The sequence below is a fragment of the Marmota flaviventris genome, chromosome 5 (genome assembly GCF_047511675.1).
Source record: "Marmota flaviventris isolate mMarFla1 chromosome 5, mMarFla1.hap1, whole genome shotgun sequence".
In the NCBI taxonomy this organism is placed as follows: domain Eukaryota; kingdom Metazoa; phylum Chordata; class Mammalia; order Rodentia; family Sciuridae; genus Marmota; species Marmota flaviventris.
In genome coordinates, this window is record NC_092502.1 from 121,619,553 (window position 1) to 121,639,971 (window position 20,419).

General features: G+C 33.5%; 1 protein-coding gene across 5 annotated transcripts in view; it reads right to left on the reverse strand.

Annotated features, from left to right (window-relative positions):
- Positions 1 to 2,350: 2,350 nt before the first annotated feature.
- Gpbp1 (GC-rich promoter binding protein 1) overlaps positions 2,351 to 20,419 on the reverse strand; it is a 65,345-nt gene continuing 47,276 nt past the window's right edge. For all 5 annotated transcript variants that reach the window (XM_071612592.1, XM_071612593.1, XM_027938102.3 and 2 more), the window contains 6 exons: positions 18,569 to 18,753; positions 17,272 to 17,412; positions 15,686 to 15,853; positions 15,053 to 15,240; positions 7,798 to 7,900; positions 2,351 to 2,842 (listed from right to left, as the gene is read on the reverse strand). In XM_071612592.1, the coding sequence (XP_071468693.1) occupies positions 2,684 to 2,842; positions 7,798 to 7,900; positions 15,053 to 15,240; positions 15,686 to 15,853; positions 17,272 to 17,412; positions 18,569 to 18,753 (944 nt within the window). In that variant the 3' untranslated portion in view covers positions 2,351 to 2,683. The remainder of the gene's footprint in view (positions 2,843 to 7,797; positions 7,901 to 15,052; positions 15,241 to 15,685; positions 15,854 to 17,271; positions 17,413 to 18,568; positions 18,754 to 20,419) is intronic.

Here is a 20,419-nt window from a genome sequence, read left to right on the forward strand (position 1 = left end):
CTCTCAAATAGTGATATTTTAAAATTTTAAAGCTGTAGTTTACATCCGCTATCATGTAAACCAAAATAAAAATCTCCCCTTACGGAAAAAAGTGTTTTTTTTTCTAAGTGACCTGAATTCTTAAAACAACTTTTATAAAATTTCTAAGAGATTATCAAGCATGATAATAGAATCTGATAGAGTAACTTTTAAGTGAAAAAGTCATTTAACATATCCCTAAATAAATTTCTTAGTACTGTTTATATAACCATATTCTAACAAAATTAATTATAAGCCCTAGCAAAAAGAACTAAAAGTGTTTAGAAACCAGATCCTTCAACATACTAATTTTACTTAATACAAATATATTATTAAATCAAGTGATTATTTTTATGTCATCAGTTGTTTATTTCAAATAAAAATATTGGTGGATATCAGTTATTCTAATCTTTATCTTAAAATTAAATGAAAAATATACAATTCTTGAAATACTAATTTAAATCACTGTTATATGAATTTTACTAATTACAATTTTTACAAAAAATGTGGTGAGGGGGTGACAGTAAGAGGAATGTTTATGCTAGTCTATATGAGGGGGCGGGGGAACCCTCCACTGAGTTACTGAGTTTAAGTGGTCAAAATTACTTTTTTTTCCCGATCACCACGGCCCAATTCTGAATTTAATAATTCCACACTAGATTTATAGTTTAACTACTTTCTGTATTTCTGGGTTCCCTCCCCAACAATAAGGTCCAAACTCTTTTAATAGCTGTCCATTATTTGGACATAAAATTAAAACTATGTTAACTTTAGCCACTCTCAAATTTTATATATATGGTTCTGTCCCCTTAGTTACCTTAAACTTGTTAATGTCATCAGTTACTAGATAGAACAACTATGCCAATGCACTTTACCATATTTACAAAAAGTAAACTACCAAACATATTCCATATCACAATTCATGGAAGCACAATAAACATTAGTTAATGGCTTGTAAATGGGGAATTATGGCAGAAAGAACTGTCTGAATATAAAGAAAATGCCAGAAAACAAAACAAAAATTACCCCCAAAATTTTAAACATAAATCATATTTCTCAATTCTCTTATACTTGTTTTAGCAAATATTAGTTTGCACCTAACAGTATTTCATTATCCTATTAAATAGTGCAATCTAAGACTTCCAAAGACTTTCAATATGATACTGACAGCTTTGTCAAAGCAGGTGCTGATTAGATTTAAAGTCGCAAATTACATTGGGGGGGTGGCTTTTTAAAAATTCAAATATTTACTATCTTCTCTTAACTTCTCCTCAGAATTTTTACTAGGATGCAACCATGCACCTATCAATCTCAGGGGAACAACAAAAACAAAAACATACAAGGAAAAAAGTAACAGTCTCTAGTGAAAGCTGGGGAAGCCTGGGGAATGATGTGGAAACGGAAAAAAAAACAGCCACCTCCTTAAAACAACAACAACAAAAAAAACCTCATAGGTTTAGATCAATGTAACATATAACCTCACACATTTTCACTCAAATGTAACACTCTTAACAATTAGAATATATTTATACATGGAATGGAAGAAGCTTAAAACCAACTAAGGGTAAACAAAGTCAAGAAAATCAAAATAAAATTATACAGAGCTAAAATACTCTTGCAGTCAGCCATAAAACAAATTGATTCCAAAACTAATGTGAAAATGGAAAATCAAAATTCATTCAATAAACCTGTGTATACAATATTGAAAGACTTATTTTGATTTTCTAACCTCAGAAAATAACCACCATTTTTAATGAAGAGAGTATAACTTTCAGAAGTGAACAAAGCATGTTGTTATAGACCAATACCTTGAACACTACAGAGAGCAATATTCTGAAAATCCAGTTTATTTTCCATGTTGTGGACAGATCCAGTCAGTTTGATCATTTTTTCTGCATGTGTAATAATTTATCAAAATAAGTTTTCCCAAGAGTCTTTTCCACCAAGTCTGAAAATCCTGCTCTGACAACATAACCCGAATAAAGCTCTTGAAAAACATCTCTTAAAATTTGGAAGAAAATGTGGCGAGTCTCTCCTGTAACACTTACTGCACTACAAATGGCTAAACAGCAATTTGTTTTAAAAGGTGACAAGTACAACAGCTGAGTTCAGGAAATTAATGTTTTAGTGCACTTTGCACCAGTTTTCAGCCAACATGCTACATTTTCCTTTTCGTTTTTTTGTTTTGTTTTGTTTGGGGGTGGGGTGGGGTGGGGAGGCGCACAAAGCGGACTTGAAGATTTCCACTATATGAAAAAGATATGACTCTGCAAGCAAAACAGTGTAAGCTGCCTTTTTTTCCCTTAAGACCTGGACATTTTAAGACAGAAGCTTTGCAAAACATTACACAATTTTTTATTATTAAATGAGAAAATCTCATTTGTTACATCGTCACATTGCTAGTCAGAGAAATGCTGCAGTGATGAAGAAAGTCAATGTTGGATCAACCAAGTCCTCATTTCTACAACATTCATTTACAAAGAAATAATGTTCAACCCAGCCCAACAAAACATTCTTGGTTTTCTTCATATTGAAGTCCCCCAAAAAAATCATCTTCTAATGGGGTATTTCACTACATAAATTATAGTTCTTCATTTTTACAATTCACCCCAAACTGTATGAGAGATGTATCACACTAAAAATTCTAAAGCTGTTAGGAAATCCTTCACACATCATCATCATCTGATGTGTCACTGCTACTTGTCTCTGTGTCATCATTCTCAATTGTGGGTTTGAAAGTGCTGTTTTTCCAGGGTCCAAACTTGAAGTCACAGATCAGGCCATTTTTCAAAATACCATTTTTTCTCAGACCATTCTTCTGCAACTAAAATGTCAAAAATAAATAAATTAATTATTTTCCCCAAAAATTATCTATAAAGTATAACCACAAATAAAATTTTTAAAAAAAAATTTAACTTGTAACCTATCCTCAGCATTTCACAGGCAATGACAACATGTCCAGAGATAAGCTATTTAAATAGATACAGGTAATTGATCCAACTGATCTAACAAAATACTAGAAAACAATCTATTTCTTTTGAAGAACCACCAATATATAATATATACCTTCTATCATTCTATCAGACCATTAAAAAAAAAAAGTATATAGTGTAATATAAAAGCACAGATTTTAAATCCAAACAGGGTAGTGAGAACATTAAGTATCCCACTAAGGCATTAGACCTTTCCTCATTTCCTTAACATGAACACTGTAACAAATACACCTTCAGGTGCTGTGAAACATGTAATCAGTAATCGATTAAATATTAATATCTAAGTTAACACAACTCACTATCTGCTTTATTCATACTCTGTAGACTAAGTAGAATGAGGTATACAAATTAACAAAATCAAATACAGTTCTTTGCCTAGCCAGAGAAATTAAGATTCAAGAAAAATAATATTTGTTTATTTCTGAAAATGAGAAATGAGAAACAAAGACTTTGGTAATAATAAGAACTGAGTCAGAAGATCATTTATCAGAAGGAAAATCGGATGGTAAGCTCAATGTAGAAATAAAAATACAAAACAATGATAATGTTATATATGTATAAATAAAATGATAATATTTGTTATTTATGTAGATAAATAAAATCAGGCCTAACGATGAGAGATAAGTGATTTTCAAGTAAATACCTAAATGCAATTTTCTATAAAGCCAATTTTACCTAACTAACTTAATAGTTGGAAATATCTAATATTTTATATTCCAGAGAATTCTTTAATCATGAGGTTTACAAATAATTTGTTAAAATTCAATTCCAATGCCACTTCCACCATGGCTAATACTTATGTACAATTCACGTCTACAGTCTTGACTCTAAGTTTCTCTTCCCTTTTAATTGTAATTTTCTTTGCTATCATGCTTTAATTCTAACTTGCCAATGCTACCTCTCCTTTCAAATTGAATAAAGGACCTCATCATTTTTACCAGGAAAAATAAAAGCAGCCACACAAGCAAGCAACTCCAATGTTCTCAGCCAGCATGATACTTAGAAAGACATCTGGCCCCTCTTAAAGGTGTCTCTTTTTCATTCACCAAAATTTCATCCTTGCCTCGGGCGATTTATCAGCTGATACACCTAATCTTGCCATACCTTGAAATCAACTGAAGAGAATTTCAATGAAAACCAAACCTAAGAGTCTATTTCTCAATTTTCTAAACACCTGGATGACATCCTTAAAACATCTAACATCTTTTAAAGCCTCCTAAAACTAGTTCCTCTTCTTCCATTCCTATTTATGTTATCAGCAGATCAAAGGCCAGAATTTAAAAATCTTGTTGGTTCTACTTCAGATCTCTTCTGCTAATCAAGAACATTTTTACTATCATTTCCCTAGTTTGGGCCCTCCATTTATTCCTCCTCTGATTTCTACAATATATTCACAATTCATTATCCTGATTCTACTCTTAGAAATTTAGAAATTATACTCCCAAAATATATTTCACACTACAACTGCACCTTCTCGTGTATAAAAAGAAACAAAAATGATTATTTCATATTTAAAAAAAAAAAAACTCCAAAGAAGAAACTATATAGACATTGTTATAGCTTGGATGTGAAGTGTCCTTAAAAGGCTAACGTGTTATTAAAATAAAAAAAAAAAAAATCATCCCCCAATGTAGTGATTCTTAGAGTGAAATGATAAGATTATGAGAGATGAAACCTCATGTGTGGATCTATTTGACTGATTAACAATCTGAGTGGATTATTATGTGGTGACTACACAGGTAGGATGGGGATGGAGACATCATCATTGAGAATGTGGTCTTGGGCTGTATTTTGTCCCTGGCTCCTCAATCTAAGTAGTTTCCCTCTTCCACGCCTTCCACCCTGATGTTCTGCCTCACTTCTGGCCCAGAGAAATGGAGTCAGCCAACCATGACTGAGCCTCTGAATGAGGTGCCCAAAAATAAGCCTTTCTTCCTTTAAATTGTTCTTATCAGGTGTGTCAGTCACAGGGATGAAATACTGACTATCACAGACATGCTGTATACTCCTGAACTAACATTTAAAGTCCTTCATAATCTGATCCTAACATATTTTTCTTTAATACAATATTTTATTCATATCTATATCCTCAAACTATGAAATCAGCCCAGTTAGGGCTCAAATTCCAGCTCTACTATTTAACTGTATGAGCCTAATTCCAAAACTATCACAAAGCTATAGTAATCAAAACAGTGTAGTCTTAACATAAAAAAGACACAGACCAATTAAACGGAGATAAACCCTTACGTAACCGTAAAGATCTTTGTCAGCCATGCCAAGACATTAAATAGGGAAAGGACAATTTTTGCAACAATGGTGTTAGAGATAAAGAATCCACACACGAAAGAATGAGGCTGAATCTTCACACCATTACAAATCAAAGTTGACTTAAGATCTAAACATAAGGGCTTAAAAACTATAAAACCCTTCAAAAACATAAGGGGAAAACATGACACTGGATGTGGCATTCTTGTATATGACACCTAAATTTAAAAGAGAAATTAAACTGTATCAAATTAAATACTTTTGTGTATCAAAAGATAATCCAGGTAGGCATGGTGGCCCATGCCAGTAATTTCAGCAACCTAGGAGTTTGAGGTCAGCCTGGGTAGAGTAACTAGCCAGACCCTGTCTAAAATCAAATTTTTAAAAGACTGGTATGCACCTCATACCCAGAATATACCTGGATTCAATACCTAGAACTCCAAAAAAAAGGGTGGGGGCAGGGGAAGATGATGACAATGGAAGTGAAGAGGCAATTCAGAGAATGAGAGAAAATATATGCAAGTCATTTTTGTGATAGTTAATATCTAAAATAAATCATCTTATGCAACAACGATTTGATTAAAATATGGGAAGTTGTGTGCTAATGCTAGGGGTTTTAAACTCAGTGATGGAGCACTTTGCCTAGCATGTGTGTGGCACTCTAGCACCATTAAACGGAGGAGGGGAGGGCAAAGGAACTGAATGAACATTTCTCCAAAGAAATGGCCTAATAAATGTTCAACACCATTAATCATGAATCCAAAGCACAGTAAGTTAAGAACTAGAATGATTATTATTTTTCAAAAGACAGAAATTGTGCATTAGCAAAGAGAAAGTGGAACTCTTGTGCACTGTTCAGTTGTGCAATGACCTCCTGTGCATCACTATAAAACTGTGCAGTCACTATGGAAAAGTAGTAAGGCAGCGTCTCTTAAAAAAAAAAAAAGAAGGAGGAGGAGGAAGAAAGAAAAGAAAGAAACAAAAAAAAATGTTTTCAGTTACCATTAAATCCAGCAATTCTACTGCTGGATATACACTCAAAATAGTGGAAAGTAAGGAGCTGTAGTACCCTTATTTTCATAGAAAAATTATACTCAATAGCAAAAAGTAAGAAGTAACCCAGTGTCTACTGATAGATGAATAGATAAACAAAATGTGATATATAACATAATGGAATACTACTTAGCCTTAAGAAGGCGAAATATGTGAACCTTGAGAATTTAATGCTAAGTGAAATAAGCCCATCAAAAGGATAAATACTCTCTGATTCCACATATGAGGTATGGAAAACAGTCAATTTTTTCATAAAAGACAGAAGTAGAAGAGTAGCAGCTTCTGGTGCAAAAGGAATAGGAAATGGAGACTTCTTACTTAAAGGGTATGAAGATTCAACTGCAAAAGGTAATGAGAAACATTCCGGAGGTGGGTGATGGATACAAAACAAGATGAATGAACGTAATGCCATTAAACAGTAAATGCAAAAAAAAATGGTTAAAACAGTAAATTTTATGTTTTTAAACCCAAATTTTCAAAAGTACAATGTGAGGGGGTAAAGTCAATATATTAAATTTACTCTTTAAAAAAAGAAGAATAGACAGATATATATAGTGGTGCATGCTTATAATCCCAGCTATTTGTAAAGCTAAGGCAAGAGGGATCCAAAGTTCAGGGGTAGCTTGGGTACCTTAGCAAGACCCTGAGTCAAAATAAAATTTAAAAATAGCTGGGGATGTAGATCAGTGATAGAACACTTCCTAGTATGCATGAAGCCCTGGGTTTAACCTCAGTACAGAAGGAAGGAATGGGGATTAAGTCTCTTATGTTTTAAAATTTTAATGACTAATTTACTCAAAAATTCCATTTGAAGTGGCTCTGAAAATGTTACCTCCATAAAGAAAATTAGCTCTGCATGTCACAAAGATTCTTTAATGGATCTGGAAGAACATCTTAACTTCTTTATGTTCTACTAAACATCTCCCAATGTTCTTTATCAAAAAGGAAATTACACAAACATATAAGAATTTGAAATATTCTTATGCAAGGAAAATCATCAAAGGTGAAGTTCCTTAGGAAGCTATAAAGACTTGCCACCCCAAAACAAATCAAAACCACCACCAAATAAAAACACCTGGAATATGCTCAATCATGGATATACTGTTTCTATTCATTTCTAACTATTGGAGATTTTAAAACAAAGATAATTCCAATGTGATATCTTAATAAATTAATAAATAAAATTGTTATCCAGCACCTGAAAGCTTACTTAAAAATCACGCTATCCTAATTTTTTAAAGGCCACTTTAAAAGTAAACTTAAAGCCAGGCATTGTTGCACATACTTGTAATCCCAGGGGCTTAGGAGGCTGAGGCGAAACCCTGTCTCTCTAAATAAAATTGGGGGAGAAAGGGAACGGCATGGAGGTGGGGCAACAGGGGGTGGCTCAGTGGTAAGCACCCCTGGGTTCAATCCCTGGTACAAAAAAAAAACACCAAAAGCACTTGAATGATTCCGTTTTTCTTACCTGTTCACTAATAACTTGGAATTCTCTCATTTCATCCTCAGTTAAGGGAGCACATGTTTCATCATTTTCACTGTCTTCCTGCCAGCCCATTTCCTTTAACAATCTAAAAAGAAAGGAGATAATTAAGCTTAATCAGATCTTAACCTGCATGGGAAAATTCCATTTAGAGTAGGTACAAAAAATAATAATAATAATAATCCACGATCCATTGTATACAGTTCTCAAGATATATTGAAAGGGCTTTTGTGTTTTTGCTTTGAATATCTTTCTAAAAAATTAATAGATTAAGTTAAATAAACATTCTTGGAAGTAAAATAAGAATGAACTGATTTTTAACCTTTGGTGTCAAAGGTTTGGTAGGCTAGAAACTTGCAATAGGGGAGACCTGAAGAAAAATTTCCAAATTACTCCATTAAGATTAATAGTGATATTTTTCTCCCTTTTCTCAATATCACCACAATCTAATGTATTGTGGCCTATTCATTAGTTTTTCTATTTTGAAAAGAAAGGGTGAAACAGCCTAACCTATCTTGCATTTTATAATTTATACTTCTATTGATATCACCTCTTAGATATATGCCAATCATCATTCCCCAACACAAATAAATATGAAAGAGAAGTTAAATCCTACAATAATGAATTTAGAAAGCTCTAAACCAGGATCTTAAATAAGTAAAAAGACCATAAAGTTATATTCTTTGAAGATACTTCCATCTTAGGCAAGTGGAGCTATGAAAACAATGACAGGAAACATCACTTTTCTCTATTTGAGTAAATGTGAACACTGTAGCAGGATCTATTGTATTTAACTCAATGACAAGTTTACCCTTGGTACAGGTCACTTGTCTTATACTGATCTGATGATGTGTTGTTTTGTTTTGTTTTTAATTGTATTCCTTAAGTATTTCTGTTAATTCCATTTATACTTACTCATCTTTCACCTTGCACCTGTCATTGTGTTAACTGCTTATACACTTTCGTATCTTTTTTTCCCTTTAAAAAATCTATAGAATTTCAGTTCTCAAAGACCCTGAATAAAACTTAAATGCTATCCATATTTTACAGAAGAATCAATTTCATAAGTAAAACAATTTAACTTTGTTAGCAAAGAAGGAAACAGAATTCTGATTCTCTGTCACCAAATTAAATGTTTTACCAATTATTTTCAGTCTCTGAACCAAAATGTCACAGTCAGCATTAATCATTTCTTCTTTCATTCCTACTCATGACTTAAAATTTTCTTTTTTCGAGCACTGTTTTTACTCCTTAGCCAAGATGCCTTCCTTTGAAATGACATTTCCACTCAAACTTTCATCATTCAAGACCACTATTCTAGTGTGTAGATCTTGACTAGTAAAACAAAACTTTTTTGCTAGGTTCACTTTTCTTTTACTTATTTTTAAAAACCGAACATTAACTAAACAATAATACAGATGGAAAAAATACCTTTAATATTATAAAGGGAATATAATAAAGGGCAAGTATTGGACTGAGGGTGTAGCTCAGTGGTAGATCTCATGCTGAGCATGTACAAGGCCCAGGGCTCAATCCCCCAAACAAAAAATAAGTAAAAGGGAGGAAAAGGGAAGTGAATATTCCTAACTCTTCAGAATGATATGTGTACCTAATATTTATGCTTTTGCCTAACATTTACAAAAGAATTATCCTTAAGAATTGTATTGCTAACACTTTATTGCTAAAGTCAACTGATATGAGTAGGTAATAGGTATATAATTTAAGAATTACAAATTAAAGTTTACCAAAAACTTGAAGCCATGGAAAAGATGTATCACTATATTCATGGAGGAAAATAGATCTCAAATCTAAAAGAAGCTGTACCTTTGTTAGCTTAAGGAAAAAAACGTATGGATATATTTTTGGATTATAAATGTATATTATACTTCGGCACTCAAAACTCAAACTAAGAATTTAAAGTGGTTCCATATCACCAACACCTTTACTTTCTCCACCTTGGGATATTTTCGAACATGTCTAACATTTCCACAACTACTCCTCTATTTGATGGATACTTACTGAAACTTAAATTCTAGCACCTACCAAATCTGAAATCTTGAATATGTAACTTTATTCTTTACATGAATAGTAAAAAAAAAAGAAAAAAAATGCTCTTATTGTCTTCTTCGCCTTTGTCTCTACACTAGGCAATTGCATTCCTATGCAGAATTCAATAAATCTAATTTTAGAACAAAACTGGCATTGTCTATAAGGGGTGGGAGGGAGCTTTGAGCTGGACAGGCATGGTTGTACATGTCTGTAATCCCAGTTAACTCAGGAGGCTGAGGCAAGAGGATCACGAGTTCAAAGCCAGCCTCAGCAACTATTAATGAGACCCTGTCTGAAAATAAAAAATAACAAGGGACTGGGGATGTAGCATAATAGGTAAGTGTCCTAGGTTCAATCCCTGGCATGAAGAAATGAAGGACGAAAGGAAGAAAGTCTGTTTTAAAAAGGACAAAAATAATAATATTTAAGGTCTCCAAAAGAATAAAGATATGTATATGTCTTTAGTTATCACTGATATCATCTCTACTATATATACACAGCATGGGTCTGTTTGTTTTCTCCCCAGAGGTTATTAATTTAGAATGTTTTCAGCTTAATTCATTTGGCTTAGTTCTTAAATCCCACTCTCTCCTTTTTTCCTGTTAGTACTGAGGGGAACTAAACACTGTCAAAGTATGGAACTCAGGTCTCCTGTCCCTAAGTCTTCATGAATGACAAGAAACCACCACAATTCTTTGTGTACTAAATATCTACTCTACAAATTGAAAGAAAAAAAAAAACAGTTAAAACATTCAATGTGACTTTTAGGAATTTTAAGAATATTTCTAAGGGGTGTGGACCTTTTACTTTTTTTTTTACTACTAAGTACTGATGATGGGAAACATGAAGGTCACAAAAAGGTACTCAACAGGGCTAGGGATGGAACTCAGTGGTGGAAAACTTACCTAGCATACTTAAGGCCCTAGGTTTGACCCCCAGCATCGAATCACATCACATCTCTCTCTCTCTCTCTCTCTCTCTCTCTCTCTCTCTCTCTCTCTCTCTCACACATGCACGCACACATGCACACATGCACACACGCATGCATGCATGCATTCTGACATTAACTTTCTTACTACAGCCCTAGGTAAAGAACTTTTACTACTCATCTTTAACTATCATGAGATTTATTTGTATACTTTCCTTTTTATACACAGGCATTCTTTCTACCAATTCTGACTAGAAATATTTAATTGACTAATTGAGAGTGAAAATTAGAGCATTTTTGGTTGACATGGAGTAATAAATGCCACTGGACCAATCAACTTCACACCTAGTAATTTAGCATCAAATACACTTATGCACATGTTCGAGGACACAAACACAAGGATATTAATACCAGCATGATGTACAAAACTTGACTGAGGTCAACAGAAAAATAATTTCACAATTTTATATCTACAGTACAGAATAGTTTCAAGAAGGATGATACAAGATGACACCTTAGAATGATGGAAGGGGGGATCTGGAATTCCTATATGCTATAGTCTTTTTGAAAAGAACAAAATGTCACAGTTTTGAAAAACACAAAAATAAAACAGTAAAAGGAATTGATGTTTACTATGTTCTATGATTTGACAAAGCTGCCATGACAGCCTAAATCAGTTACAAGTCATAAACCAGATTATGTGATAAAGAGGAGTTCCACAAGCTGAGAAGGATTAAAATAGTAGTAACTCATTCATCTATTCATATTAAATGCAATTAAATATAGATATCACACAAATGAGTTCTCTGTAAATTAATCTAGCTAAACTTAACTCTCATGAAATGGACTTTCACATTTATCATTAGCCCATTATATTACTTTAGGCACAACTGGGCATAAAGCCCATTGGTAGAACACTTGCCTGGCATGCATGAAGCCCTGGGTTCAATCACCACCACATAAAAAAGGAAAAAGCAAACCTTTTTAAAGGCAAAAGTCTAAGACTATATAAAACCACATGCTTACATTCTCACATACATAGAGGACCTGATTTGGAGAAGGGGAACAAAAGTGATCACAGAAATAAAGTAATAATAATGTAAAATTCAAGCCATAAAGATAAAGATTTATAGAGACTTTTAAAGGTACAATCTTCTAACAGGGCATGGTGGTGCATGCCTATAATCCTACCTGCTAGGGAAGCTGAGGCAGGAGGATCACAAGCTCAAAGCCAGCCTCAGCAATTCATTGAGACTCTGTCTCAAAATAAAATATAGAAAGGGTTGAGGGTGCAGGTCAGTAGTTAAAAGTCCCTGGGTTCAATCGCTGGCATCAACCAATCAAGGTACAACCTTGATTAATTAAATTAAATAGTTTCATGGGAGGAGAAATGTAAACTAGAATGTAAGAAACCTAAGTGGGCAAGGATAGCTGGGGACCATAGCTCAGTGGTAGAGCATGTGTTTTAACATGGTCAAGGTTCTGGGTTCACTCCCCAGGATAAGGAAAGAAAAAGCTGAAAGAGGGAAAAGCATTAAGAAAATAGAAGGGAAGGGAAACCTGAAACAAATAAAAAGTTAAAAAACTCCCTTTAAAAATGAATACAGTTTTACTAAATAGGTAGGAAAATACTTCAACTTTTACTTCACTCACTCACTTAATTTAGGTACACCACTCTCAGTGCTAGATACAGCCAATAAAATACACAAAATTTCTGTCCTGTGGAGCTTAGGCTGAATTCCACAAAAATTATTCCACAGTAAATATCAGCAGTTCCTTACTGTTCTAAAATCAAATGAGGTTACAAAAGAAATGGCAAAAACTTAAAAGTTAATGAACTGTTGACAAGAACTTCCCCATGCTAAGCCTGCTCTTAGAGTATGTTAAGAATTCTGGGTAGGAAAACAATTTGATATACACAAAGAAATTGTAGAGCAATATGTTAACAAGTTAACTTTCTTGTTTGTTCAAAAGTTATAATCCTTTTGATATTTTTATTTTTATTAATTTTCTAATTTAATTTTTGGGGGTAGAGAGACAGAAGAGTCTCACTATTATTACCAAGACTGTCCTTAACTCCTGGGTTCAAGCAATCCTCCTGCTTCAGCTTCCCAGTAGCTGGGACTATAAGAATGCACTGCTGCTCCTAGCTTACTCTTTAGTAATTAAAAGGGAACTGAAACCAGATATGGTGGCACATGCTCGTGATCCCAAGTACTTTGAGTGATTAAAGCAGAGAGACAAAATTGAAGGCCAATATGGGCAACTCAGCAAGACCCTGTCTCTCAAAATAAAATATTAAAAGGGCCAGGTACAGTGGCATATGCCTGTAATCCCAGTGTCTTGGGAGGTTGGGGCAGGAGAATTGTGAGTTCAAAACCAGCCTCAGCAAAAAAGCTAGGCAAGGCGCTAGGCAACTCAGTGAGACCCCAACTCTAAATAATATACATAACAGGGATAGGAATGTGACTAAGTAGTCAAGTGCTCCTGAGTTCAATCTGTGGTACCAAAAGAAAAAAAAAAAAAAAAAACTGAAATAAGAAGGGCCAGGGATATAGCTCAGTTGTATTTACCCTGGGTTTGACTCCAAATGCCAAAAAGGGGGAGAGAAGAAGACTTATGTTTTGCTGCTGAACCATGTGGCTGTTGTTTCAATTCAATAGTAAAGGTATAACATTTCTGCGAGTCATGGGGAAATGGTGACAGTGGCCACGGCTCAGTGGAAGAGCGCTCGTCTTAACATGTGTGAGGCACTGGGTTTGATCCTCAGCACCATATAAAATAAATGTCCAAGTACAACTAAAAAAGAAAATTTTGGGAGGGAATCCTCTTTTGAATTCTCTTCTAAATTCTAATACTAAACCTTATAATTACGATTTTAAAACATTAGAAATGATAAAAATAGAAACAAAAGTGCTAAAGAGTTTGCAATAAAAAAATAAATCACCTATTGAGGTAATTGGATATTCACCTAGAAAATAAATTTGGACTCCTTCCTCATATCATACCAACATTTGCATTAAGTGATACAAGAAAAAAATGCATAAACTGGACTAAGATAAAAACTCAAATGTCACCGTTAATAAAGTGAAATGAGGGGCTGGGGATGTGGCTCAGTGGTGGAGCACTCACCTGGCACATGCAAGGCCCTGGGTTTGATCCCCAGCACCACATAAAAATAAATAAAATGAAGGCATTGTGTCCAGCTACAACTAAGTAAGAAATAAATTAAAAATAAATACAGTGAAAAGACAACTCAGGATAGAAGATATTGTCAAGTCATATATATGAGACTTATGCAAATAATACATAAAAAGCTCTCAGAACTTAGAAACGAAATATAATTCTAAAACAGGCAAGGTATTTGAATAGGTGTTTCACCTAAAGACAACATGTAAATAAGCATATCAAAAGATATTCAATACTGTTAGAAATCAAGAAAATGCACAGTAAAAACCACAAAAAGATAACCAATTCAAACCATTAGAATGGTTATAAATGAAGACAGACAATATCAATTGTTGGCAAAATAAAAGAGAACTGGTACTCTATATATTGCTGATGAAGATTAAAAAAAGGTTACCACAGAGTTACCTTATGTCAAGAATTCAACCCTTGGGAATGTACTCAAAAGAAATAAAGGAATGTTCACACAAAAATTTGTACATGAAATGTTCATAGTAACACTATCCACAGAAAAGTGGACACTGATATCCATTAATCAATGAACAAAAAGAGGTACAGTCATACAATGTACTACTCAGCAATAAAAAAGTAACATGTGCTGAAACACAAATGAACCTTGAAAACAATATGGTTAGTCCAAGAAGCTAGACACAGCAGACCACATATTATATGATTCCACTCACAATACATCCATGAAAGGCAAATCTATAGTTAGAAAATAATTACTGATTATCTATGACAAAGTCTAAAACTGAGGAATAAGCACAAATGGACATAGCTTTCAAAGATAATGAAAATGTTCTAAAACTAATTAGCTACACAACTCTGAATAGATCAAATTCATCTGTACTAATCAGAAGAAGTAAAATTTACCGTATATAAATTGCACCTAATGAACATGTTAGAAAAACAAATAAATTAGGGGCTGGGGCTTAGCTCAGTGATAAAATGCCTAGCATGTTCAACAACCTAGGTTAAATCTTTAGCATCACAAAAAATCAATTACATAAGAGTTTTATAATATAAAAATCTTATGCTAAAAATGCCAGAGGAAAAAAAGTAAAAATAAAAACTAACCTGTGTTCTGCCTCAAGTGAACTGGAAAGAACATCAGTTTGTGGAAAGGTTGAAGACCGAATGATCTGTTGGGAAATCACTGAGGCATTGCCATTCTCTTGTGGAATTTCATTTTCATCAAAGTTTCTGTTTATATCCCTTTCTTGGTGAGTACTATTGCTGTTATGCAAATTAAATGAGTCTTCATCCTAATTTGGGAGGATTAAAAAAAATTAATTCTGAAGAATATAGTTACTGGGCCATGGTGGTAGCTCAGTGGTAAAGCACTTGCCTAGAATGTGTGAGGCACTGGGTTCAATCCTCAGCACCACGTAAAAATAGTTAAAAAAAAAAGATATAGTATCCGTCCACAACTTAAAAAAAAAAAAAGTATATATAGTTACTAAGAACGTTTTTAATAGAACCTGGGTCAATTCCCATTTAGAATACATAAAAGTATACTTACAATCACTAAATTTAGAAGACAGTCTCATATGAATGGAAAACTAAGAAGCCATTACTTATGCAAATAGTTGGCTAGGCCTTTATTTTCTAAGGTGAAAATCTATTAGAATTTATTCCAAGTTTCTAAATATTTGCTCATGTATTTTAACAACATGTCAATATAAAATCATGCATTGCAAATTTAATTACCTTCTCTGAGCCAGCATGGCTTTCATCTTCATGTTCTTCTTCTACTCTGTCCCTTTTCAATGCTTTCAAAAATTCACTCTTCTTATCAGTGCGCATTCGTGTCAGTTTGGTTAGACGAGGCTGCTGATTAAGTTTGTCAACAGGTGAAGAGGAATTTGAACGATTACACTAAGAGGAAATTCAGAAACACTGATGAATATGTGACCAGAGAACTGATGCCAATATAAATTCACAATTATCACAGTTTCCTGTTCTACCATTATTCACAATGCAAAATTGATTTAAGGTCTTTTTCAACATCTAGTTTTCTCCGTCTCTATAAATTTTTTTCTTCCCCATTCAACGAGTCAACAAAAGATTTTCTTACCCAAAGACAATGAAAGCCTGGATACTCAGAACTATGATACTACATAAGGGATTTAAATATTAATTTATAAATGTATCCTGGAATAGTTTAAATATTTTATAATGCACAGAGGAGTAGTTCTTCAAGCTACATTCCAGAATTCTAGATTTGATTAACAGCTTCAAAAGGACCTATTTAATGATTACACACAAACACATACATATGCACGCACGCACACACACAGAGTGTATTCGGTTAGATTTCAACAAAGAAAACTTCTGCAGGAGAGGGTGTCAAAATGGATGTTAACTTGAGTCCTTTTGTTTTCAGTTCTTTGGTGATTTCATAATGGAATACAATAGAAGTATTATGATGTTCCAATATGGCATACAAAGCAATTTCATGTATAACAATATAGTCAAGTGACCTTCAACTCTTCAGGTAACTCCTGATCTAAGAATTTCAAAATCCTAATCAAATGGGTGGGTTAAGGGGATATTTGAGCTACCAGTTATTCAATTTCGGTGCAAGAAAAATTAACACCTTTCCCTCTTCCTCTCTCTTGCCTCAGTGTTAACACTAATAAAATGTTCATCATTCCAAAACAGGATTATAACACAAATTCTCATTATTAGTCAAGGTTTAGCCCTATAAGAATAACTATCACAAAAATCAAATGAAATTACAATTTTCACTATTTTACTTAAAAAAGTTCTTTCTAGCTAATGGGTATTCGGAGGCTTCACTATATTATTTTCTTTACTGCTGAGGATGTTTGGAATTTTTCATTTACCTTTTTTTTCCTTTTTGATACCAGGATTAAACTCAGGGGCACTTAAGCACTGAGCCACATCTCCAGCCCATGTTTTTATTCAGAGATAGGGTCTCACTGAGTGGCTTAGGGGCTCACACTTTGCCAAAGCTGGTTTTGAAGTCGAGATCCTCCTGCCTCAGCCTCCCAATCCCCTGGGATAACAAGCATACTCCACAATGACCAGTGGATTTAACATTATATTCCTACTTTTTCAGAATACAAACAAGTTAGCAAAAAGAGAACATCAGCTATCAAATTATCATAACTGAGCAGCTGGGCATGATGGCAAATGCCTGTAGTCCCAAGAGGCTGAGACAGAAGGATGACCTTAGCCCAGGAGTTTCAGACCAGCCCTTGGCAACACAAGGAAAATCCATCTCAATAACAACAAAATTTACATTCCTCAATGATTTTTAATGACATTACCTCTTTCACTGAATTTGGTGATGGACTAAAATTCTTGGCAGTTGATTTAAAAGCATTAAAGTTGCCAACACCATATGAAGATTCATGAGGGAAAGAAGTCCCAACCTTATTTTCTTTAGTTTGGCTTTTCCACTGTGTAGGCTAAAGAAAAAAACACAAACATTAATGGTTATCAAAAACAGGAAACAGGTAAATGTATGAAGACACGAACTGGGTGTCAACCTACTTGGATATGAAAAATTGTGCTATATATGTGTAATAAGAATTGTAATGCAAAAAAAAAAAAAAAACCAAAGTACATGTATAAAGACATGAATTGGTGTGAACATACTTTATATACAAAAATATGAAAAATTGTGCTCTATATGTGTAAAAAGAATTGTAACGTATTCCGCTTTGGTGTATTTAAAAAAATAAAATCAATTTTAAAAATTGTTAGAAAAAACACAGGTAACAGACTATAGAGGAAATAAACACAATAAAGATAACTACATTTGGCTTAAAAAAATTTTTTTTAATATTACTCCATCATCCCTACATGGTTTTCTATTCCTTTTCCTATAAATAAATTCAAAATTTGATATTGAGATATAAACATCTATTATCCAAAGTACATGTATGAAGACTCAAATTGGGTGTCAAGATACTTATTTATATATAAATAGAGATATGAAAACGTGTGGTATATATGTGTAATAAGAATTGTAATGCAAAAGAAAAAACAAAGTATATGTATAAAAGCCTGAATTGGCATGAACATGCTCTATATACAAAGATATGAAAAACTGTATTCTATATGTGTAATAAGAATTGTAATGCATTCCGCTGTTGTGTATTTAAAAAAAAAATCAAATCAAAGAGAGAGAGAGAGAAACATCTAATTAATTCACTATTTTTTCAAAGTTTTATAAATCCAAAGGCAGGGGATTTTTCAACTCATGACGATTTCAAAAACGTAAAACTGAAAAACCAAGTAAACATATACACATAAACTTACATATATACAATATATACATTTTAAGCAAATATATCACAAGTACCACAAGGACAACAAAACTCATATAAACTTCCTTTACTACTATAAAAACAACAACAAAAACACATAGGAATACACAGAGAGAGAATTAAAATTTATAGTACACAATGGCCAATTCTTTCCACCTAGAAGTCTGCTAGCACCCCATGAACAACCCACATCATAATATCATGCTTCTAAAATTTCCCCCCAAAATTAAACAACTCAAAAAAAAAAAAAAAAAACACTCAAAATTTGCATGTATAGCAATTTAGAACTTACTTTTGTAGGTGGAGCAGCAGGTTTAGGGACTAAGCCTTTATAAACACTCGGACCAGTTCCATTCTTAACTGGCTGTGACTGAAGATTTCCTACTACAGGGAATCCAGATAGCTGTAAGTCTTTTGTATTACCTTTCTTAATGACCAGCATCCTTGGAGCTCTAGATTTAGGATTCGGAGGATATTCTGTATAAATAAAGCACAAATAAGAGTTACACACAGTCTCAACTTTTAGATTAAAATAAATCCACCTAAGAATATTATATTTCAAAGCTTGATTACATTTTAAAAACAATACTAACAGCAGATGCTTCATGGGCAAAAGTTATTAAGCTAAATAAGTACAACTATATATCAGTTAGAACATAATAAGCTAGAACATAATCTCACAGAATATAGCAAGAACTGAGCAATGTCAATACAGATGAATTTAGTTACACATAAATGAAAAGCCAAGATGAAATTCTAACATTTTATTAACTTATTAAAAATGCAAATTTCATCCTAATGACTCTTAACATGTAGAATATAAAATACATTTGTATTTTCCCCTCATCCATTTTATTTTTTTTTTTTAATATTTATTTTTTAGTTTTCGGCGGACACAACATCTTTGTTTGTATGTGGTGCTGAGGATCGAACCCGGGCCGCACGCATGCCAAATGAGCGGCGCTACCGCTTGAGCCACATCCCCAGCCCCCTCATCCATTTTAAAAAGAACGAAATTTTCAATTCCTTTTTCATTCATTTCACTTATAAAATTATCAGTAAGCAAGGACAACACTCCCTCTATTTTTGGGGGGGGGTTCTTTTTTTTTTTTTCTTTCCTAGGTACCAGGGATTGAATTCATGAGAACTTGCTCACTGAGCCATATCCCCAGTCCTATTTTGTATTTTATTTAGAGACAGGGTCTCACTGAGTTGCTTAGCATCTCGCTTTTGCTGAGGCTGACTCTGAACTCGCAATCCTCCTGTCTCAGCCTCCCAAGTCGCTGGGATTACAGGCGTAAGCCATCGCGCCCCAGCCAACACTCCCTCTCCTTCTAAATACTGAATTAAATTATTTAAAATAAGTAATAAAAAGAATCCTATTTTCCATAATAGTAATACATTCAAATACTACTAACCATCCAAATACATTCAAGATATCATATAAGTTCAAGAGAAACCAACAAATTTGTTTTCTGAAGATACTAAAAGAAATAACTGCTAACTGGAGGCTCTTTTCAAGACTTCCACTTGTTTAAAAGTATGAAACACTATTCCTAGAGTTCAATCAATTTGTATGTGTAGTCAAACATGTGTTACATATTTACATGTTCACATTTATTGTATGTGAAGTATGTCTTTCTTTCCTCAAAAAATTCTGAAAGCACCGGTTTCATATTTGAAAAATTCAGAAGAATCAACTTAAGAAATCTCAGAAAATCTAAATCTAAAAAATAGCTCCACATACTAAAGATATCCTATGAACCAGTGAGCTAGGTAGACATCTGTGGTACTCCCCTGCCCTAAAACTACACCAAACTTCCTACTGGATCACCTCACCATAACTATATAAGAACACCTGGAGGAAATCTCAGGTTCATGTGAAGTTTCAAGCTCTCTAAAAAATAAAGCTGGTATGGTACTTTGCCTACTGCCATTCTAAAGAGAATAAAGGCTTAGAACAAACTGAGAAAAGATTCATTTTTCCAAAAATTAGCACCTGCTGATCTGCTAGGGCAATCAGTCCGAATTCTTGGCTACCTAAAAATGCCCGATTAAAGAGCTTTAAAAAAAAAAAAAGTTCAAGCACACAATGACTCAGAAAAGTATTACTATCAATGTACATAGCTTTTCTGAAGATATT